At 40.5% G+C, this 23,186-nt stretch overlaps 1 protein-coding gene across 1 annotated transcript in view; it reads left to right on the forward strand.

The window, feature by feature from the left end:
- SEMA3D (semaphorin 3D) overlaps positions 1–12,512 on the forward strand; it is a 99,115-nt gene extending 86,603 nt beyond the window's left edge. Inside the window, exons 16-17 of the mRNA XM_009814468.2 lie at positions 2,005–2,144; positions 11,992–12,512. Coding sequence (XP_009812770.1) covers positions 2,005–2,144; positions 11,992–12,405 — 554 coding nt within the window. The 3' untranslated portion in view covers positions 12,406–12,512. The remainder of the gene's footprint in view (positions 1–2,004; positions 2,145–11,991) is intronic.
- Positions 12,513–23,186: the final 10,674 nt, after the last annotated feature.

The raw sequence follows: 23,186 nt of genomic DNA on the forward strand, positions 1-23,186 counted from the left end.
CACCCAGGGGAGGAAGATGTGCCCGTGAGGCAAAAACATCACACATATCCCTACAAGTAGCTACCAGGACCTCTGTTCATCCAGAAACAGGGGAGATAATCCCACGAGGAAACCCACAGGGATGAATGGGGAACACGCCATCTTCTCCCCTTCCGCCGCATACACTTGCCACACGTGCCAAAGCCCAGCTCCAGCTGCCAAACCAGCCCCTTCCCCTCCCTGCAGCTACTTAAATACTCCTGTTATTAACAAGAGCCTACCGCCCCCATCTCCCCCCTCCCTTTCCCACACCCTCTTTTCAGATGCCAAAGGGTCTGGCTTGCTCCTTTGGCAACTGCAGCACTTCTCTTACAGCGAGCACTGTCAGTATGAAATCCTGCGGTTGCGCAGCAATCTCTGCGGCAGCGTAAAATAAATGAAAAGAGTTCAAAACCAAGCTTGGGTTTGTCTGGAGCTCTTTTAGCCACTTATTAAAGTGAACAACCCAGTCAAAACAGTATTGATTGTATCGCTGCACTGAACGTTTGATTCAGGACGAGCCACCACTTTCCATTGATTTCTGGTTATTTTCATGCCGTCGTGGTGCTGGATGCCTGCCGCAGAGCTCGGTGTGAGTCACGGTAGAAATCAGAGCTGCTTGCCACAGAATCAAAGCCTTAAGTCTGTTGCAGAGTATAGAGAGCTCCGACTATACGTGTGTGCTTGCAGACATAGTTTAAAAGTAAGGGTAAAATCTCATTTCCATTAAAGTCAACGACAAAACTCCTCTTCATTCCCGAAGGGCCAGAACTTCCCCGCTTGCTGCTTACCATGGCTCTCCAAATAGTGGTATCTGAGACTGTGCAAAGCTCAAGGTTATAGAAACCCTAGAAGAAAAGCTGACAATGTCACATTTTCCTGGAAGGATAAAGAGATACTGGAAGAGTTGGCTTTACTAGACAAATGTAAAATGACTTAGCACAGAAATTGGTATTAATCCTTCGCCCTGATGTAGCACCACCAATAGTAATCTTATCCAGCTGGGGATGACCCCTGTGTGCCATAAAACCATGAAGCTGACCTGTGCCACTCCAGGGTCTTGGCTTATTTATGCTATTTGCGATAATTAATAATATTATGGCCCCAAAACCTATTTAAATTCAGTGCTCCACTGTGTGAGATTCCCTCTCAGAGACTTCATTGGCTGCATGAAATTGTTTGGCTCTACTGAAATCTCAGTGGCACAGTGAAATAAAAGAAAAGCATTTAATTTGGAGAGCTTGAATTTCTATAGATCTCATATTCGTACTTACTATATTGAAAAAACCATCCAAAATTTTATTCATTTTGTTGTTAAGCTAACTTTGGATTAAGGAGACAACACTGCTTTCACCTGCCTTTCTGTTATTAGCAGGGCGTAAGAAACAGTTTTAGTCCGAGGGTAAGGCAGATAAGACACAGGTAAAACAGAATGGAAAGGGAAATGGAGATGCAGAGATTAGAAACTACTTGCTCAGGTTTACAGAAAGCCAAGAAAGGACCCCAGATCTGCTCATGGCTCCTTCAGTGTTTGATCGGAAACATACTACAGAACATTTCAAATTATACTGAAGGAAGGTAAACTTCAGTTTACTTTAGCCCTGTGACTCCTTTAAAGTGTTTGGGATGAACAAACCAGACCCTACAATCTACCTTCAGCAGCTTTAGCTCAGGTTTAGTAGTTGCATTACTTAAAGGAAAAATAGAGGTTAGATTTTAAATTCCTCAAAGGTGAAAGCCTCAACTGTAAAATGGAGCAAGCTCATGATATAGATTTTATTGACCTCCTTAAAAACCAGTTGCACTGAAGGAAGGTTAGCAGCCACCTCTAAATCCTCATAGTTATAGTTTAAGCTAAAAGTTAAGTTTCCTTTTGCTTTTTTATAATTCACTCACTCTTATAGCATCTGTTCTGAATCAGGCTATTTTCCCATTGCTTTAAAAACCAGGTCAGGGTTAATCTCCTGTACCATGTTTGCTTTCCAGGCATTAGTCATGAAACTGCTGATGAAAAGGTGATTTTTGGCATTGAATTTAATTCAACTTTTCTGGAATGTATTCCTAAGTCCCAGCAAGCCTCTATTAGGTGGTATATTCAGCGCTCTGGAGAAGAACATCGAGAAGAGGTAAGTTATAGTCATCAAGGCAAGTTTCCTCTACAGAGAATTCAGCTGAGCATTGAAAGGCAGGAGTTATTGGGATTAGTCAATATTTTACATTTTCTTGCCTCACCTTAGGTATCACATAGCATTCTGGTATCACCATTTGGGGCATGCAGTGGGGAAGAGAGAAGCCATTTGCACTGTGTCATAAGCAGATTTAGATATTTATTTTGACTTACGTGCTCATTCTATTAAAAAAAAAGAAGAGGAGAGAAATTAGGCTTTAAATAGTGGTAAAAAAAATCAAAGTACTGGAAAAAAAAAGCCCTTTTATCCAGTAATTAACACAACAACTACTTGTGTCGGTAAAACTATGTTCAAACCCCTTTGTTTTAATAAAACCTCTGCTTTGTTTAGTGTCTGATTGCCTTCCATTATCATGTTAAGCAGTGTAGCTAAGAATTGCACGTATGGCTTGCTGCTTCTCTCCACCTCTCCCCAGAGAAGGACTGGTCTCTGCAGTTAAAAGCTTTTTATTTGCTTTTGTCTTGTTAGTGGTGTCTGAGAATTTTTCTTAAATGGCACTCTGTGCTGATGAAGAGATTTCAGGTTAAAGGATTTCGCCTTGCATCTGGAGCAGAAAGCCGTGAGGCTTGTGATGGCCCTTAACTCCTGCAGGAGGCAGGGTTGGGGTCCTCACTGGTGGAGAAGCCCTGGAGAAGCCTCCAGGTCCCCACATACCCCCTGCACAATTTCCTTCTGATTCCTGTCTGAGCTAGTGTCAAAGGGGCCCTCTGACGAGCCCAAAAGGTCAACGTGCTGGAACTGATTTGGGCTGGGTTTGAGTGAGTTTCAAACCTCGGGAGTTTTCATAGCCTTTCTCTTACACGAGTGATTTTGTGTCTGAGGCCAAGTCCTGCTGTGATGGCAACCATGGCAACGGAGAAGGAGAAGGGAAAAGAACCGCCCTTTCAAATGAGCTGGTCCCAGGTGTTAGATATGTGTTTTTGTTAAATGTTCATCCGAGACAAAAATTAGTTTAAATGACAGGGACTATCAAACACCCAACCAGTCTTCCACTCTCAATGATAATTCATCCTATGAGCCTTTCTGAGTGCAGAGAGTGTGCTGGTTTGCTAACGGCTGGGGAGATGCAGGCCAGGGCAGGTGCCCATGAGAGCATCACATCTGGGTGAGATGTGAGTCATGACTAGTCCCAAAGTTGCCACCCCAGTTATGTCTTGGCCCAGAAAGCCAGAGTAAGGGGATACAAGGCACTTCTGATTTTCCACCAGATATGACGAAAGCCCTGCAAGGCTGTATATTGACTATGACACTGCAGTACTTTTAATTTACTCCCCTTCTTTTACTCATGCTTTGGCTTGGCAAAGATTCTTGCCTCTGCTGAGAATAAAAGCTTCATTTGTAGACACAGTGCTTCCCACAACATGCACTAAAGACCAAAAGAAGGAGATTACTCGTTTGAAATACCATCTATAACCTCCATTACAGTCCATACTTGGAAAAAAAATGTGATCTTCTGATCAGCTGGCCAAGCACGCTCTCAGCCGCAGGTGATTAAAGTGAAAACCCAGCTAGAAATGTATCAGCCTTTAAAGACCTATGGGCATTCATTGTTTGTGCTTTAATTGATTTACCTTTAAGTGTCCTGTACAAAAGACTCTCTGCTCTACTTCCCTAAGGCAGCAGTTTGTAAATGCTCTTACATATTTGATCAGGGAAACAAAGTACTTGCTTAATTCTAACCATGTATTTAAGACGCATTTTTAAGTAAATTTAAGCAGATAGTTAACAGGTTTTTGTTTCGTGGCTTTTTTTGGTGTGGGTTTGTTGTTTTGTTCTGAACAGGAAGTTATGTCAAGTTTTGAGGACACTCAATCATTTTTTAAAATAATGTATTGCAACTATAGCATGTGCCTGAGCTTCTCAAAAGGAGCTACAAACTTTGTACAGCAGCCAGTTCCCTGCAAAGAATATAATATTTCTGTATCATAAGAAGTCACACTTTCAAGATCTGAAAGCCTCTTTTGGAGGGTTGCTTCTGAGTTTTATCTGTGTCAATTTAGGAAAAAAATAATCAGTTGATTGTCTCATAAATCCCAGGTTCAGATATGCCTCTGAAGGTCAGGAAGCCAAGCTCAAGCTATCTTTCTTATTTGATTGCAGAACAAACTGCAGGTCAAACCAACTTTTCAACAAAGTTAGGGCAGGCTAACCTATATAGCATAGCCTAAGTTAAGGCTATATTATTTTTTTCCACACTTTGTATTTCCAAAAGGTTCATTGCAGCAGTGACCTGGCCCCTGCTACGTGTCCTGGGCCAAATGCCAGTTACCCAGGCACGGTGACATTCACTGCTGCAGGACTGCCCAACGTGCCAAGGCTGTGCAGGTTGAGAGAGAGTAAGGGAGTGCGTGCATATGTGTGATGGCATTTGAAGCTCCAGAAGGCACACAGCATACATCTTTGCACTTTAGCAGCCTTCCACAGCAATGTTTACTGTGCTTGCTCAGTGTAAACAGTCTGACATCTGTTTGTATGAGAAAAGTAAAGCTTTGCTAAAAGCCTAGATTAATCTTTGAGGTAAATTTAGAAGAAAATTTGAAGGAGAAATCTGCAGACAGATTTTCTACATTATGAACGGTAACAGTAGGCAAATAGCTTTTTACTACATATTGTCCCTAAAGCCATAGCAGTGCTTTTGTGATCTAGCTTTGATAAAACAGAAGTTGGAGCACATGTTCCGCAGCTCCTCGGGGTGGTATTGTTTGTTTATTTTTATATATTTTTTTACAGTCTTTGAAGATAACAGCCTATATAAATGCATACGCACACATTGATGATTACAGGATCAGATCACTTAAAGACAGTGTATAACTATTAGTTTTGTTTGATTCCTGCCAGAAAATTCTTGTAGTAACAGAATTTATAGTATTTTGACCCAGGTTAGTTCCAGGGTCCCAAGAATTAGAACACCTTCTGAGCAAACTCATCTTGCACATCTTGAATCATCACATTAGGAGATGTAATTTTTAGAAGAAAGAAAAAAAAGAAGCTTTTTTATTTATTTTTTAAGGTAAAGTTATTAATCTAGAAACAGCATGTTTTCAAATGCAAGTACATAAAGTTAAATTCCTAATTTCAGATATGGTTGCCTAAATAAATGAACAGGTCTGTAGAGATGCTGAACAATCACTTCTCCTATTACATAGAATAAGGGTATTTGCAGGTTAAAATGTTAATCCCCTGTTAATTTGGGGATCCAGAAATTGAGATTTTCAGGTTTTCTAATTTGACTTGTCAGTGAAAATGAATTCATCAGTATTAGAGCCTAAATGGAGGCCTTCCTAAAAAATCCAAAGATTGGCAGAGTAATTGACTTTCTTTTCAAAGTACTTACATTTGACAAAAGTACCATGTGTGACAGAAACAGTGTGGTCATATTTAATGTGTAGCTTGATCTTTGCTCAGCCAATGCCTTACCATAACTTTTCCCATTACAATTATATTTTCTGCTCGCTCTCTCCCTTCCTGCAGCAGATTTCTCAAATAACACTGTACATTATTTTAGTGCGTGTCTTAGCGGTGTAACTTACTGTGATGACGATACCATGCGTCGCAAATGACTCCATGCACCTGGAACTTAGGTTATGGACTTTTAGTTCCAGGGCTGGAACTGTAATGTCTCAGCAAGTCTTTAAACCTGGCTTTACAAATAGATGACTTTGCACTGTCCCAGACATGCACTACAGCTTCCTGAGGGAAGGAAAAGGGCAAAATCCAGACTAGATGGGAAGCATTTGGCCCAGCAGGATGTCCCAGACATTTCACCCCTAGGGTCATGGTTCAGAACAGTGACTTCCAGGCAGAGCAACCTGTGGGGAGGGACAGGATCTCCTGCGGTACAGGAGCTGTCGCCAGGTCATTTTGCTGCCAGTGGGAGTACATTTCCGTGTAGTTTGGGGCCGTTTTAAGGTCAGGAGTCAAATATCTAGTGCTTTTGTGTCTAGTGTTGCTCACGCAATTGATCATGTTTGTTCCTGTGCGTGCAGGGTTAGTCACTGAGATGAGGGAGAGCGTTTCGGTGGCTGGAGTTCATAAAAAAAAGTGGGGACGTCATCTGTTCCTAATGTCTTAAACGGCTCAAGTTTTCTGAAGCTTAAAACAGATATTTATTTACTTCTCAAAAAAAATCCTATGTGTTATGTTATGTATATAGTAGGTGTCAGGACTGCAAAAAGCAAATGCATGGCTCCCTACAAAGCCATTAATTTTGGTGCCCCATGGCTCTGAAAAGTATTAGCCCCCCCTGCTTTAGGCTGCCCTTCACCCCGAGTCTCCTGTGGCTCCAGGTCTGACAAGCTGCCAGGTCTCCTTGCAGGGGACAGAGCAAACCATGTGGTCTGAAGTGACAGAATAGGTGCAGATCACTTTTAACTCTCTCCTTCCTACTCTACTCGTATCTGGGGGTGAAAATCAATCCACGGAAAAGCAGAAGGACATTCCAGTTTCTTCTTCAGTGGTTCTCACCTTTTCCATATTCCTGGCCCACAGCCTGAGCTGTGTTTTTCTGGTGGACCCAGTTTAATGAGCATCTGATGTTCTGGTAGGTACAGGAGTGTGACCCACTCTTGGGCAGGACATCTTGCTAGGCACAAGATTGTGACCTAGCTTCCCCCTCAGAGCAAAGAGATGTTGTTTCCATTCCACATTTTAGCCAGACTGAAAAGACATTTTTCAGTCTATCCAAGACATAAGTTTCCGTATCTTTTTGTGGCTGGAGATTTTTGTGCCATGCTGATCATTTTCTTTGCTACAAACATCTGGTGAGCAGCATCTTGTGAAGAAAGGTCATAAATTCAGTGCCAGCCCTAAAATCTGGAAGTTGGATGAGAGCTGAGTAAGGAAGAAGGTGTACACCAAAGTCTGAGTTTCCAGCAGTACCTTCTGTTAGAGGAGTGTAGATCAGTGTTTGAAGCCTTAGGTCAATGAGAAAGAGATTGAGAGGGGGAAATTCATTCTGCAGCCTAGGGACAACTTATAGGTCTAGTGCTTTCACTCTTTCATTTTATTATATGACTCACTGTCTTTTTCTTTCCCCTAATACCTTGAGATTCTTAAGTAAGACTAATATTTTGGACAGTTTCCCGGGGAAAAAAAAGAAGTAACTCTGAACTGAGATACAGCACGTGACATTTCTGCTTTGATTTGGATATACTGGGGGGGGGGAAAGGAGTTTAAAATTTAGTCTCAGGATAAGAAGTTAGCTCAGGATAAGAAGTTAGCTTCACCTTGAAAATAACATGAATCATACATCTCCATAATGACATTGTACCAGCAACACATTCTTCATTCTTCCTGTGGCTTCTTGGTACATAAAAAAAGATGTTTAAAAAAAAAGAAAAGATAAATTAACTCTACAGCTGTGTTGGAGTTAAATGATTATTTTCCCAGTACGAGAGAAGCAAAGTCATGTGTAACAATAATGCCAAAAAAACCAAGAGTGATCTTTATTTCCAGTCAAGTGATGAGGATGAAGAAGAAAACAATAGAAAAACAACGATGAATGTGAATTCTCAGCAAATGTTCCTCATTTTCCTTTCTCCTCCTCTCAATTTGTTCAGGGGTTGCAGCTAACCCATGATTAGTCCAGCTTTACTTCTAACATTTTTTCACATGTTGATTAATGAGGGAAGGCAGGCTTTGAAGCCACTTTCTTCTCCCAGACAGGTGCAGTGTTTTAACTGTGAAAGAGTTGACATGTGAATTATTTGTAAAGAGGGAGCTATCTAAACACATCATTAGCAAAGGACAAAAGGCATTGACCTAACCTGGTGCCACAGCACTTTCAAATGCTTGGTTGTTTTCCAACTTGCTGATTGTTTAAAGATTTGCCATCATTATTGGCAATGCCTATTTTTCCTCCATTGTTAAATTCAGATTGTAAAAATAAAGTGTTTGATTTGCATGGAAATCTCTTCCCTTTGTCAAATATTGCCAGTATCTATGGCATGTGACATAATTCAGGTAATGTAATTTTAGGCAAACTGATGTGTTTGTCATGAAGGATGAAAAGTACAATTTGTTGACAAAATATTGTCAAAAATCTGATCCCACTCCACTGAGACAAGAAAGTCAATGGTAATCAATTGCTTCATTTTGTGGTTTATAATCTGTTCCCTATTGAACAAAACTGTGTCTCTCATGTTTAATTTTTATTGTATGCTCAAATTTAAGCACATGTCAGCAAGCTTTTATGCATTAAAGCCTTTACGCTTCTGAATTGTTAAATCCTATTTACAAATATTTTAGGAGAGTTATTGATTGTGACATATTGGGGGGGAGCAGTGAATCCACAGTTGACCAAAACAAAATAATGTCTTTTATCTAACTAGTTTTTTCATTCTCCTCAAAATTTAATAAAATATGTTTCACATCTATAGGTCAGGAACCAAAGAGCACATTAAGCATTCAAGTGAAAGGTTAAAGATCTACTACCAAGTAATGAAATGCCAGGTGTTTATGAAACTCCAGAGCCCTGTGGGGGGAAAAGTAGAGAGGAAAGACAGGAAGAGTTCTGAACCTATGGGTAAAACAACATAAACAGGATACCAAAAAGAGAAGTGAGGGGGTAAAACAGTAATGAAGTGTTGCTCAATACGTGTGAAATCAGAGCCATAATTTCATCTTGCCAGAGGATAAGAAAGGAATGAACAATGAAGGCACAGAGAAGGAGGAGGTGACAGTCACTGTAAATCAAGATCCAAGGTTAACACAGGACATTCTGTAAGAATGCTGCTTCATTAAAAATAGGAGTCGTGATGGGCTGGGATTAAGGGACACAACGAATTTAGACTCTGTTAACTTTCTCTGTGGTATCCCAAGGCAGAGGGGGGAGCGACTCCATCAGTTAACACATTTACAGCTAGAAAGTGATGGCTGCCACACAAATGGTAAATAGTTATGAGTAGCAGGGTGCTGGACTTGGGAGTCCAGTGATCTTTTCAAGTCTAGATCTGCCATTATTCTGCCTTTCTTTCACTGAAAATAGGCGAAGCACTAGTGAGGGTTCTTTGGACTAGCGCCCAGCCAGCCGAAACAGCCAGCTGGAGATCTTCCAAGTGTAGGAGGTACACAGCTGTCAAGACGCTCTAGACTACAATACTGGCATAGCCACCGATAGGCAGATGCTACTACTGCAATTGCATCAAGCCCTGAGCTCAAAGAGATCCGTCCTGTTTTCACTCAGATGATGTGGGAACTTGGTCTTTGCATAGTGCCTTATGAAACCCAAATGTCTGGAAATTAGCTGCTTCTTCCCATCCTTTTCCCTACATTTCTCAAACTTGGTTCTTCATGTTGACATGAAGCCTGGGCAGGAGAAAGAGGGGCTTCCTTGTCATATTGCAACAGCCAAGCCTCCGAGCACTTCCACCTGGCCCCTGCTCCTGCTTCTCTCTGTGGAGTACAGCACCACAAGGAAACACCTGCCCTAGACATATTTCTGCCTACAGCTACTTATCTGTGGACTCATTTATACATTTTATGCTCCTGTTTTTGCTGTAAGAAAGGTATGTTTACTTGGGATGAAATGTCACCAGCTGATAAAACTGAGGACTACTGCCTTATGCTGTAGGTTCTGGAGGTGGAAAAGTGATCTTTTCTAGTCTGTCTCCCTGCTATCTTCTGTGTACGCGCTTGGGTTTTGACCATGATTTCTCTGGTTTAAACTCAGTGTAGTAAATCAAAAGTAGCTTGTGCTCATGTAGCACCTGTTGTCAGGACAATCGATTTTCCAAGGAATTTCCTGAAATTAGTATGATTTCACCCCACTGGTGCCAAGTAGGCATGCTTATATATAGTTTATAAACAAGGTAACTGGAGCTCAGGGTTGACCCAACACCATCGACTGGTGGCAGGAGCCAAAAAATTCTTGGCCACAGAAGCAGGCAGCCAGAGCCACTTCTGAGCAGGCTTTTGTGGCAGTTGATTTCTTGTATCTGCTGCAGTCAGATCAATGGTAGGACATAGGCCTATATCCATCCATCCATGTATCTATTTATCCATCTACCTACATACCTACTTACCTACCTACCTACCTAATCTGTATGTTATTGAAGACTGTTGCAGCTGATACAGTAGCAAGCCAAAGGCGCTCTCTCTGTGTGTTTATTATGTATATGTGTATTGCTTTTTCTGGTGATCTCTAAATGGTCTCTCAAATTATTTAACCCTTCCAAAGTCATTATCATAGAAACTTAGAACAGGGTAAAGCAAAAAGCCCCGGGAGGTCATCTCATCCACCTCTTTGCTCCAAGAGACCCTATTATGATAAAGTACTAGTGAGTTAGAATCATAACAGATGGAGAGTCATACGTATGTATACATTTTTTCCCATGGAGTAGAAAAGGGAATCATGTGCAGATTTTTTACATAAAGAAACAGTGTGTAGCTTACCCACTGTGAATAAATCTAATTTAGTCATCTTTATGCCTCCCTGATCTTCATCCTCTGAAGTTTGCTGGAGGGTCAGATGTGCACTCCGGGAAATTTTCCAGATTCTGTGTTGGTTCTTTCTGCCCCCACTCCCCTCCCTTTTTAAAGCCACTACTCAGCCTTGTGCTGAAGTTTTTCTACATTATAACAATGCCACCAGCAGTGCTGGGGCTGTGTTTAAGGCACTAGCTTTGCTGCAGGCTGAGCAAGCAGCACTCCAGGTCCTTCAGTGCTGTTGTGTGCTGCAGCCTCTGTGTGGCAGCAGAACATCACACGCCTGGGAGGTGACAGCTTTGGACTAGACCAGGATCATTTTCAAAGGAAATGCTGGTGTTGGACACTGGGAGTTAGGGTTCTGCTTTCTGCTTCCACCTCTGCTACTAATCTTTATACGGTCTTTGGCAAATCACTTACCTTCTATGTTCCCCAGCTGCAAAAATACTTAGGTGCCCAGTGCCCCATCCTGGATTTTTTGGGTGTTTTTTTATGCTTTTTTTTAGTCTTAGGTTTTTTTGGAAATAATTCAGATCACCAGATATGTAACTTACCTGACGGTGTTATTACCTTAAGGTGCACCTTATTTTTAATATGTGAGATCATGCTGTATTGTTTGAAATATTTCCATTCGTAAATGAAACTGCAGTTCTACTCTGACAGACTTCAGCTCTCACTTGCAATCTCATTCTTTTCTTTGGTTTTTTTTTTTTTCACCTGTAAGATCTTTCCAGATCTTAAAGTCAAAACAATAAAAGAATTGTATGGGTTGTATTCGTCTAACCTCATTGCGTGTTTTTAATCACTTCTCAATGAGTCAAAGCCAGGATCAACTTCCTTTTGTAAAATCCAGTTGAAGATGATCAGAATCACAGCATTACACTTTAAAAATCAGTAGTAATATTTATTGTCAGTGTAATAGCGTTGCAGCACTCCAGATACACACAAGCACCCTGGTATATTGGGTGCCTTACAGATACCTCAAGAAGAGCAGTTAAAAATGGATGGGATTTGTGGCACTAAATGGCTACCCTTCCTTGGAGAATGTAGTCTAACTTATTGCGTTGTGGTGTGACGAGCTTTACTGTCTGTCCTTTCAGCTGTACAGCATGTATCTTTTACTACTGCATGCTGAAATGTCAGTGATACAGATGCTATAGTTAGGAGCAGAATTCAGACATTGAAAGGATCTCCTGGTACCTGTCCCAGCTGCACATGCCCCACTACACGCTGACGCCCGAGGGATGGGGCATGCCATGGGCCAGCCGAGCCTTTTCTCCACATCTGTATTGCACTGACACGCATTCTGGTTTTACCTATGAAACTCACGTATCGCATCCTTCTTTGTCCAACCCCACAGCTGAAAGCTGACGAAAGGATCATCAAAACAGAGCATGGGCTGCTGATTCGCAGCTTGCAAAGAAGGGATGCTGGAGCCTATTTCTGCAAAGCCCAGGAGCACACCTTTGTCCATACCATCGTGAAGCTGAATTTGAACGTCATTGAGAATGGGCAAATGGAAAGCACTCAGAAAACTGAGGATGAGGAGGGCCGGGTGAGGGATTTGCTGACGGAGTCCCGTCTGAGGTACAAAGACTACATCCAGCTCGTCAGCAGCCCCAGCTTTAGCCTGGATGAGTACTGTGAACAGATGTGGCACCGGGAGAAACGGCGGCAGCGGAACAAAGGTGGTGCCAAATGGAAGCATGTGCAGGAGATGAAAAAAAAGCGAAACCGAAGGCACCATGAGCCAGCCAGGCCACTGTCTACATAGTTTGTAAATGCTATTTAAAGAGAGGACATTTTCCATGAAAAAAAGAATACTGTGTTCTGGTTTTGTGCATCTTGCCTATGAATTAGTACTGCTTCTTATTGAAATCAGATAACTCACCATCACTATTAATCTGTATGAGACTGTACAATGGGATTCGATACCAAACGAGACGTTCCTTATTGGAGTACCACACACCAGGCAATAACTTCAAATGCATTCATTAAAAATAGAAGATGTACACTTTTAGCTAATTTCTGGGTAGCCTGAGGCTACGTGAGCTGTGTTCCGTACTTCCTGCATAATTTTCACATAGGATTTAGTGTCCGTGTTCCCATGTTAATATTTGCTGCCACATTCCACCCCAAAGGTGGCTACATTTCAGGGGAGGGAAGATGTATTTCTAGTTCTTTGGCATCTTTCTGAATAAAAAGCATGGTAGAAATGTGTGACAGATCTGCAAAAATACCCGCTAATTTACCCATTGGGCTTGTATGCAGGCACATGGGTGGGGTTTGCTAGCACAGAGAGGCTCAGCAAAAAATCAAATTAAGCATTGGCTTAGGGACAACATTCATTCTGCCCATAAAAAAAAGAGAAAGCATAATCATAGTTTAAGGAGGGGAATTATCAAGCGTTACTCAGTAGAGTTTGAGTAGCCACCAGTTTGCAGGCCATCTGCTGAAATGAAATGTTGACACTAATTGAAACTGCCACTGAGATGCTTGAGAGTAAATTTCCTAAGTGGTCCATGGGAGGTATGTGCACAAATCCTATTAACAAATAATGGGATTCCTGCCTGCACCTCTCCTATCTCTCAAAAGTTTTGACTCTGAGTGTTTCTCTGGCCCTTTGCTAGCTTTGTTTTATGCAGAGGAAAGAAAAATAACAGACAACAGCAAAGCTAAAATGAAAGACGATGAGGGAAAATATTTAGTGGCTGAGACCAGTGCTCTTGACACAGAGCTGACATTCCTCAGATGTGTGTATTCTTTGGGATTTTCTCCCAAAGATCTTATGTATTTTTAAGTTGAAAATTTGCATTGTTGGAATTAATACTTTTATTATAATTAAATAAAACAAAAGATGTCCATGTGTAAATAAAACTTGTAAGTTAGAAATTTGCTATATACCATAATTTCATTTGTAAAGTGTTCCTTGTTCCTTGGTTCATATTTTCGTTTTAATAGTGTAAATTTTTCCATATAAGCAAGAAACACTGGCCTCATTCTTGTCTATTTTACATCAATGTGATTTCATTGAATTTATTTCTGATATGCAGCAACAAACACAAGCTCAAAATCAGGCCTACTGTCTCTTCTCATGAGTCACAACCCCCCTTTCCTCTCTTCCATCTAACCTCCCTCCGTTTTGCCTTTCACGCCTTTTTGAGTGTGAAATGACAAATTAGCCACTTCCTCACATGGAAGAGAGCTTTGATGGATACCAAAACGACAGACTTTACTTGTTTCTCATGCATTCTACAGATCTGGAGAGCAAAGTCTGTGGGAAACCCGTGTAATTGGTGTGCACCTCATTAAGGAACCGAAAACGTTGGCTCTGAAAGTTGTAGATTTGCCCTTGCCCATGCGAGTGTTTGTGTGCGCATTCAGTCCCTGATCAATAATTGTGTAGATCCAATTTGCATCGTTGTTCATTTCCTCTCTGTTGAAAGTCAGACATGGCGAAGTGTTTGTCAGATTTCAGAAAGGAATCTCAGCTTGCCCACATTTCTTGTAAATCCTGAAAGCTGAGTTTGCATGTGTTGTATAAAAGCCAGCGATACCATATGTCATTAATTTTAGATGCTTTTTAAATAGGAGATGTGTGAGTTAATTAGGAGATATTAGATAGCATGCGTACAATGCTTTGATAGTGTAAAGCACTGAGTGCTAAATATTATAAAATACGTCTGTGGGCAGGAGCGAATTTCTCAGCACAGGACCTTTAATCAGCAGAGAGACTGATGCTGAAGATACTAACCAGTTGTACAGTACTTTGAGAACACGCAGAGAACTTTTTGGCATTCTTGCTGCAAAATAATGTAGGCCAGGCATTTCACAAGAGGCTCGTCATTTTGGGTACCTTGATTTTAAGGCCAATTAAGACTACTTAAAGGAGGTATGGGGGGGTATTAAACAACTACATAAAAAGCACCCTAAGACAGGGATAGTCAATATTCTTGGCTGGAAGGTTATGCTGTCACCATACAGAACCTGCCCAATTATTCCTTATTAGATTTTTATCAGTCCACAAAGTCCCATTTCTCTGACTTGGACATTAGGTAAATGAGTGGAACCACACCAAGGCTATGGAACAACAGGTGGTCAGCATTTGCATGCGCTGACAAAGGACCTACTCTTCTCCCAGGTGCTGACGCAGTACTTCAATTATTGCATTTCAGACAACTCTCATCACATGTTTGCCTACTTCATAAAAAAGCAAATCGATTGCTTCTTCCATATTTTTTCTCCTCCATGAAAGCTAAATCATCTGATTTATGTTTAGATATGATTGGGGGTATGTATTCCACAAATGAACTCCCCCCACTGACTTTAGTAGAAGTCTGGGATGACTAAGGGTCTCAGTGCTGGGAGCATTAGATTTAAATGGTTGAATTAAAATGTTATTACTCTTAAAAACAACTTTCATTTCTTTTATTTCAAACGTTGTTGCAATGAGATTCTTCTTAAAGAAATGACCTCATCAGTCTGGGGTACAGTGGTAGCGTAAAACCCCAAGTGAGATATAAGGCCTCTTCCATCATGGGAAATAAATTCTATATCCTCCAAACCCGTGTGCTGTATTGGGTTCAGGCCACCCCAGGGAGCATATTTAATAATATTGCATAGATAAAAGTCTGTGTTTTGATATACTGGGTAAGATGTATGCTATAGCTGGCAGGGCTAGCACAGCTCCTCGTGCACAGCAGGTATTCCACATGCAAGGAGGCCGGAGGACCTTGGAGACCAGAGAATGAGAGGGACAGATCAGGGATCACTACAGGAGGTAAGACAGGGTTTTGTTAGGCAGGACTCAGCAATGCAAACCCAGGAGTAGGAGCAGGGGGAGCAGTGGGTCTTTCCGCAACCTGCAGTCCCAGAGAGGGGTTCAGAGGATGAGCTAGCCCAGAAACTGTAACAGGAGAGGATCCCCCTCTTTTCAAAACCATTTCACTTCTGTATAATTTAAAGGCTCAACCCTAAGTCTGCTTAAATTTCAAATCAACGATTTGGGGGTCAGCTGGGCTGCTGTGAGCTGTACTATGAGCCACAACAGGCCCATAGTTAAAATGAAGCTGAGCCTAGCCTCCTTCAGGAGCTCCATAAAAATAAAGTTAAATGAAGTTTTGGTCCAGGGTGGAAAAAAGTTGCCTCCGCCTTAATAACTGTATGCTTTAAACAGATCCCTTAGCACGTATGATGCAACATAGATATTTATTTACATATGCATTCAACCAGGAGTCCAATTATTAATACATTATCTTTTCCTTCAGCAAAACCTTTCCATTGACCCTACTGCAGCAAAAGGTCAGCACTGGACTGAACTGAAGTGGTTTCAAACAGATTCTTAGAATAACCAGCACAATGTGAGCTGTAGTTATAAAAATGCTGAAAACTGACATAAGCTTTAAAGCCCAACAGGGCCCTAAACTTTGTAGCAATCTTGCAGTCAGTTAAAATAAAACAGAAAATGGGATTAGCAGAAAAAGGAATAAAGTATTAACACTTATTGTGATAAACTAGTTCCGTTACTGGAAACTGTTCCAACAACAGGTGTGAGTGTGTGTTCATGCCATAAGCAAATACTTTTCTCTCTAAGCTGTTAAACTTACATTGCTTGAGGTATCTAAGAACCTGAATACTTTCCAGTTCATACATAGGTTTTAGACCTGGTTCTTATGTCACTCATAATGAAGTAATTAGGTTAAATGCAACATATTTTCTCTGGTTCATGTGCTTTTGAGATCAGAAGATCCCTACAGTTCAAATGCTATGAACACTTTAATCTAACCATTATGGGTATTGATCTGCATTTAACATTTCAGAAAATGAATAATTATTTCTTATTATTACTCATTATTCATTTAATGAGTCCATGTCTCATAATAATGTCTCAATATTTAATAACAATTAATGGAAATTGAGTTTGCTAATGGCTAATGTGTTGTCATATGAGCATATGTGTATAGAAGTGCATATACAAATGTCTTATTTTCTGTTCATTTTGTAACAGAGGTTAATTTGCAAAAGGCAAGTGTGATTTCAGGAGTCAAGGTTCAGCTCAGCTTCCACTGACAGCAAGAGATTAAAATCCTTCTGGAACTGAATCATAGCCTAAGTAGACTAACTGATTTATAGTCTGGTAGTCACACACCCAAAGCTATGTGTTGCTCTGTAGAGTATATTGGCCCGGTTCTTCTTGCACACAGTTGTAGATGAGATGTGGAGGTCTAAGGAATTACATCTGCATGAACGGAAAATTAAGCCCACATGTCTCTCTAATATATTCTGTTACATTTTATAAACTTTAAATGGTCTCTATTGTAATATTTTACCATAGGGTTGCTAATATTACCCTGAACTAGGCTTCTGTCGTTAGCTGAAGTGTGACATTCTTTGCAGTTGTAATCCAGATTTCGAGGTTTGTAAAATAAGTTCATTACAGTAACAAAAGAGAAGGCATGGGAAAAGAGTTTAATTATAAATTCTACGAGGCAGATTCGTAAGATTTCATTTCTCTGTATCAGAATAGTAGTTATCCTAAAATGTGTTAGAAACACCAGTATTGGGGTTTTTTTTTGGTCAGGTAAGGATACATAACAAATTGTGATCTTGAGTTTATCACTTGCCAGTGTGTGGCTGAAACATCTGGTCTGACAGCTGTAGCAAGACTGGGTTTTTACTTGCTTGTTTTTTTCTTCCACCAGTTAAGCCCATTGTCTCCTGCCTTTGGGACTCTCTGGTCTGTCAGGTAACTCCACTTTTCTATGGAGGAATACTTCGGGATCTGGTGTTTCCTCGACATATAAACAACCCTACAAAGTCATAGTATCACAGTCTGCTTTCAGACGATGACTTTCCTAAGCTTAGCTTTTGCATTCAGCTGCAGACACAAACCAAACACTGTGAGGTAAACTGGAGACCAGATGGGGTTTTCATTTACAAAGGGAATTTTTGGGACTGTTGCTTAGAGCTCTCCTTTCTCTTTTTGCTGATGTGGCTGCTGCGTATAGTTCTCCATTTTAAAATCAAAGTCTTCTGTGCTTTAAAGCATAAGATTTTCCATGTGATGTAAGAAGCAGAACATTTCCAGGTGATTTTTTTGATTGATATGGATTGCTGGTTAATAGTTTCAAACAGTACAAGCCAAAGAAATCATCTGTCCAGCCATAGATGGTTGTGATATTTTTTAAGGAGCCCAGACACATCTCAGTTTTGGTGGTGTTTCATATTCTGTTCCCTTCCTCTTATGGTATATAAGTGCTTTGGCTGGGGTTTTGGGGTTTTTTGGGGGGTGGAGTGGGGTTTGTTTTGGTTTTGGTTTGGGGTTTTTTGGGGGGATGTTTTGGCATTCTGTTTTTGTTTGGTTTGAGTTGTTTTTTTTGTTTTACGTGTTTGGTTTGCTTTTTTTGTTCTACTCATTTTTTTCATGTTATTTCTCCTACTAAAAGAACCATGCCCAAAGCCAGAAGCTTTCTGGTGGTGCAACATATGATGAATCAGTAAGAGGAACAGAAGGCTTGGGTGGATATTTTGGTATGGAGACAACAGAGTACATTTGCAAGGGGCAAAGTCTTATGGCTTAAGTGACTATGCCAAGAGTACAAAGACCATTGTGCCATTTCTCTGGCCCTGGCTGAAGTTGAGGGTAGATTTACAGAAGGTATATTTTTAAATTTCTGAAATTTTGTCAATGTAAACAGATCCAGAAAATCTAGTCTGTTATTAGGTCTGTTATCTATACCTACCAGAAATATCAAAATAAAAATACATGAACAGAATTTCCCAGTTTTCCACTTTCTAAATTTATTTTCATATTTTTAAATGCTTTATTTTTTAAAAATGCTGTCATTTTCATTTTAAAATATGTTTATTAAAAATGTTTTTCACTAAGAAAATACTTTTTCTCTTAAAATACTTTTAAAATCTGCACTTTCAAGTCTCTCTTTGCAAAACCAGCAGGAAAAAATGGGAAAGTTGTAAGTGGAAATAGAAAATATTTTATATTTCCATGTGTTTTCAAAAAAGACAAAGAAAAAGCAGCATCAGAGGTTGTTCATGTCCTCTTTTGGAGACTTTATGTGACTTTCTTCAAGGACGTTTTCTGTAGAAGTGAATTGTAATAATCACATTTTAAGACTGCCTGTGAACATATCTTGGCTGTAAAGACTGGATGCAAAGCATATGAATCTATGAAAATACAAATGAAAAATGAAAATAGATTATCTCCAAATGTTTACAATTTTTTTTGCATCTCCATTCTCCTGTCCTCCAGTAAATATCTCAGGCTGTATATTGGCTGGGAAGAAAGGAAGAGATTACAAAAACATATAATCTCCAAATTCCAAAATGAAAAGTCACACCAAAGGGACTGGCTGCAAGGATTATGATCAATACCTCACATTTGACCAGTAAAGACTATATTTTCTCGTAAGGTGAAATTCATCACTCCTTCAGAAGCCCAGCACAGGAATTGGGTGGCATATGCCTTCTTTTTTAATTTGTAAGGCATGAGTGGTACTTAGGTTGACTTTGTGAGTGAGGCTGATTTTCACTCTGTAGTATAACTATTTATAGAGTAATAAGACTGAGACATTTTAATAAGAGTATCTGTAAATGGTGCAGCTCATTGAGTTGATATGATAACTGAGTATAGCTTAAATAAGCTATGTGTTTGCCATGCCTGCTGTTTTACTAAATATTTTAACCTTATATGCAAAGGTAACTGAAATAAATGTATATTTCGTTCGTACTATAATAAACAGCAAATTCTGAGGTTTTGCTTCTGTTTTAAGCCCGTGATTTCAGAGAAACAAAGTCTGCAACATGTCATGGAAATGGCAAGGATATTAATGCAAGGTTCAGTAATCTAAAGTGTCTTACTTCATAAGTTTTACCTGAGTAAGGACGGTAAGATTCACACCCCCACTGAGGACGTGCCTAAGACCAACAGAGTGAGTCTACACCACCAGCTTAGAGAGGCCATGGGCCTCACAGTGATTTGGATTAACACATGCAAAGCAATACACAATAGGCAGCTGTATGCTTATTAATTGAAATTCAATAATAGCTTTTTAATGCATGCATTTCTAGATGATTAGCAACTACCGTTGTCCTTAAAGACTGCACTGACATTGTGTTTTACAGTTACCCTCAAGCCAAATTGATCGCCCATCCATCTTGGACTGCCTCAGGAGCACCTTTGGCTCTAAGGGAGTGTGACTGTCTCCCACCCCTCAGAGTGTTTTCAGGACGGGGATAATTGGGGAGAAGGAAGGGTTGTTCATTTTTTTAATCAGGTATTGCTGCCTCTGTCCACAGTTATGGGGAGAGGGAAATTTTTGAAAAAAAAATTTAAAAAATCTTTAGGCAGGAAAATAAATAGGGTGACTGGTCCACCTCCTCTTCTGGCCTTCAGCGCAGCCCCCTGTGTTTCAGGGGATTTATTAAAGGTTAAGGAGGCTATTTTGTTAACAGACGGTCAGCATGTTATTTCCAAGGACATCCGCATTGGTGCACTCAAGGATGCCTGATTCCCAGTCCCATGCTGTGTCCATTAGACCACGATGCTTCTGACCCTTTGTCCCGGGATACTGCCGCCTGAAAGCTGATGCCAAATCCCAACTGCAGCAATAGCGTTCTCCTCACCTAAATTCCACCTGCAATTGCAATTGGATACGGTATTCTTCATTTCCGAGCCTGAACTCTTGTTTCTGTGTTACCATGCGCTGCTAAACAGCTGCTGTGTTTCCCCACTCCCTCCCCACAGGTGGCTGCATTTGATAATGTCTCATGTAGGATCAATCTTGGTCCCATTGAAGTAAGTGGGAATTCTGCCAGCGTCTCCCAGAGCTGGTCCTGCATCCAGCTGGTAAAACACTTTCAGCTCCTGCAGGAGAAGAGGTGCTCTGCACAGGCTGCCTGATTATCCAGGTTCGTTAGCAGGGGCAGGCATCAGAGAGAAAGAAAGAAAGAAGGAAAGAAATCCTTCAGCTTCTTTCTGCCACCGCTCGCTCAGTAAGAGCTTAAACGCAGCATTGTTTTGTGTGCACTCAGAGGAAGAAAACCTAATTAGGCTGAAATATGTCATTTTCTCTGCAAGGATTTAGCAGGGTCAAACTTCAAGACAATCAGTGATGAGTCTCGTGAAGAAGCACGCAAGCTCTTCTACAGTTGCTCAGAAACATTTCCAGAGTTGATTTGCTTCCTGAGCTCTTTCTGCTCCACTCTTCAGTGTGTGGTGCCTCTTTTCAGGCCCTTAGAAACCAGAAGGGCTGTTAGCTGAGGAAGTCTGTGCTTAAAGTAAGAGGTATGAAGTAAAATCCAGCCCTTCATGATTCAAATGGTGGGAAGTGTTCTGGGATGTGTTCACACACAGAGTCCATATGTACTGTGAAAACAAGCGACTGGGAGCTAACAGCCTCTTCATAATCATTTAGATTTCTGCAAAGGAAAACACAGTGTAGAGGATACTTAAGGGTTCATATATTTTGCACCACTGTGTCCATGTAGTTACTGTGTAGGGTAATAACTATATTGGTGCAGAGTGACAGAGTCTGAAGTTCCCAAGCACATTTCTGCAGGAATCCTCATCAAATACTGGACAAAAATGTACACCAGCTTACAGAGGACAGTTTATGAAATGCTATTACACATATCTCCCTCCCTGCTTTTGCTTAAAATTCTTTATAACAATTTGTAACTGAATATATAATGGAAAAATTTAGCAAGCATTTTTAAGAGTTGCTGGATGAAATTGAAGTGTTGTTAAGACAGGAAATGACAAACTTTGACCCTTTGGCCAAAGTTTGATTCTTTGCCTTGCAATAAAAGTGTTAATGGCTATCATTTTTTACATCTTCCAATGTTGCAATTACATTACATTACAATTACGTCTTCCAGTGTTAGATACATTTCCACATGCAGGAAAGAAAATCAGCAGCAAAAGAGCAAGCTGCTTCTTTTCTGCTTCTCTCTTACAGGTAGGTGTGGTCCATAACTTTCTCCCAGGAAAACTTGGCTGTTGTTTTTTTCCCCTCATAAAGAAAACAACCACAAAGACTCAGTGTTTGGACTGCATCTGCTAACACATACTAGAATTGCTTCTCTCTGTGATTGGGATTGTTCTCAGTGATTTCAAGTTGAGCACAGGTGTTGGCATTTGGAGCACTGAAACTGTTGTTTTAGCTTTGAAAGTTAACAGCTTGGGCACATACAAGGCTTTTTTAAAAATACTCACATGAGAGTCATTGTCATTGAGGTTTATTATTTAAGGAAACACAGAATTTTGTTACGGAATCAAAGTAATACACCTTTTGGGTAATGCTGCATTACAGGGAAGACCGGTCACAGTATAAAATTGTTGTTCCCCTTAAGGGAAAGCCCTTAGATATCAGCAGCTAAGGTAAACTTTGCTCCATTCCCCAAAGCTCAGCAGTGGACCAAGGCTTTCTGAAGAGCAGGCTTCCAGATAAGTAATAAGAAAGTTGCAGGAAACACCGATAATTCTCCTTTAATGGAGGAAAGACCAGAATTTCCCTGTCTCTTAGTCTGACATAAGTCAATGTTCAGAGTATGTCTTAATTTGTGTCTTCCAACATATTATTAAGGTAAGGAAGGTAGTGTATGCATGGTATACCTAGGGTATACCAAGGGTATGCATGGGCTACGCTGTATGAGAGCTACTTCAGTTAATGCCAAATAGGAAGATGTATCTATTACTGGTTATTATATGAAAAAGGTACCACTGCTCCCAGTTACATGGGAAATGGTGATCTGGCCTTGATAATGTAAAACTGCAGATTTGGTGCCCATCCTTCTTCTGATTCTCCATGTATGTACCTGTGTAAGGCAGCGAATCTAATGTACTGGAGACAAGACATGAGCTCAGAAAATCTGTTGGGCCTGAAACAGCTGCATAAGTGACCCAAACAGGCTGTGTGACTGCAGCATAAACAAGGATTTGTAGATTTGTGTGAGTCACTGGGGCACGGAGAGTAAACCCTACATGGCATGGTACAAGAAAACTTACCAGCTGCTTTTCTAGGCAACAAGCAGGATTGCCAGTTATTATTAATCTAGCCATCAGCTGTTTCCCCCGCACACACTTTTCCAACACCTTTTCAGCTTTGTGTAGGCAGCCCAGTCATAAAATCCAGAACAAAAAATTTGATTCTGGAGACTAAGCAGCTAAAGCTCAGGAGCTGTGTCGCAGAGTGGCAGCAAGTCTTATTAAGGATCTAGCCCTAAATCACAAATTTAACATTTGTGGTAGAGAAAAATAAGTGAACTCTAAACCTTAAGACATTGGCTAGCAACCCAGCTATTGAATTAACCTTCTTCTGTGTGTATCTGCCTTTTACTGCAAAGAAATTCTGAACGTGTTTGAGCTTCAGTTGAACGTTGCAGTGTCATCTGCAGGATGCCACTAGATAAAGAGGAGGATTGCTTCAATTAGATTGAAACCCAAGGTTTTAAACAGGGAAGAAGTTACAGCATTTTTGGTTTTCAGAATGTTCAGATTTTTCTCCTGAACAAAGTTGTGGACAAAGCCAAAAACAT

This window comes from Gavia stellata, chromosome 4, assembly GCF_030936135.1.
Source record: "Gavia stellata isolate bGavSte3 chromosome 4, bGavSte3.hap2, whole genome shotgun sequence".
Taxonomy (NCBI): Eukaryota; Metazoa; Chordata; class Aves; order Gaviiformes; family Gaviidae; genus Gavia; species Gavia stellata.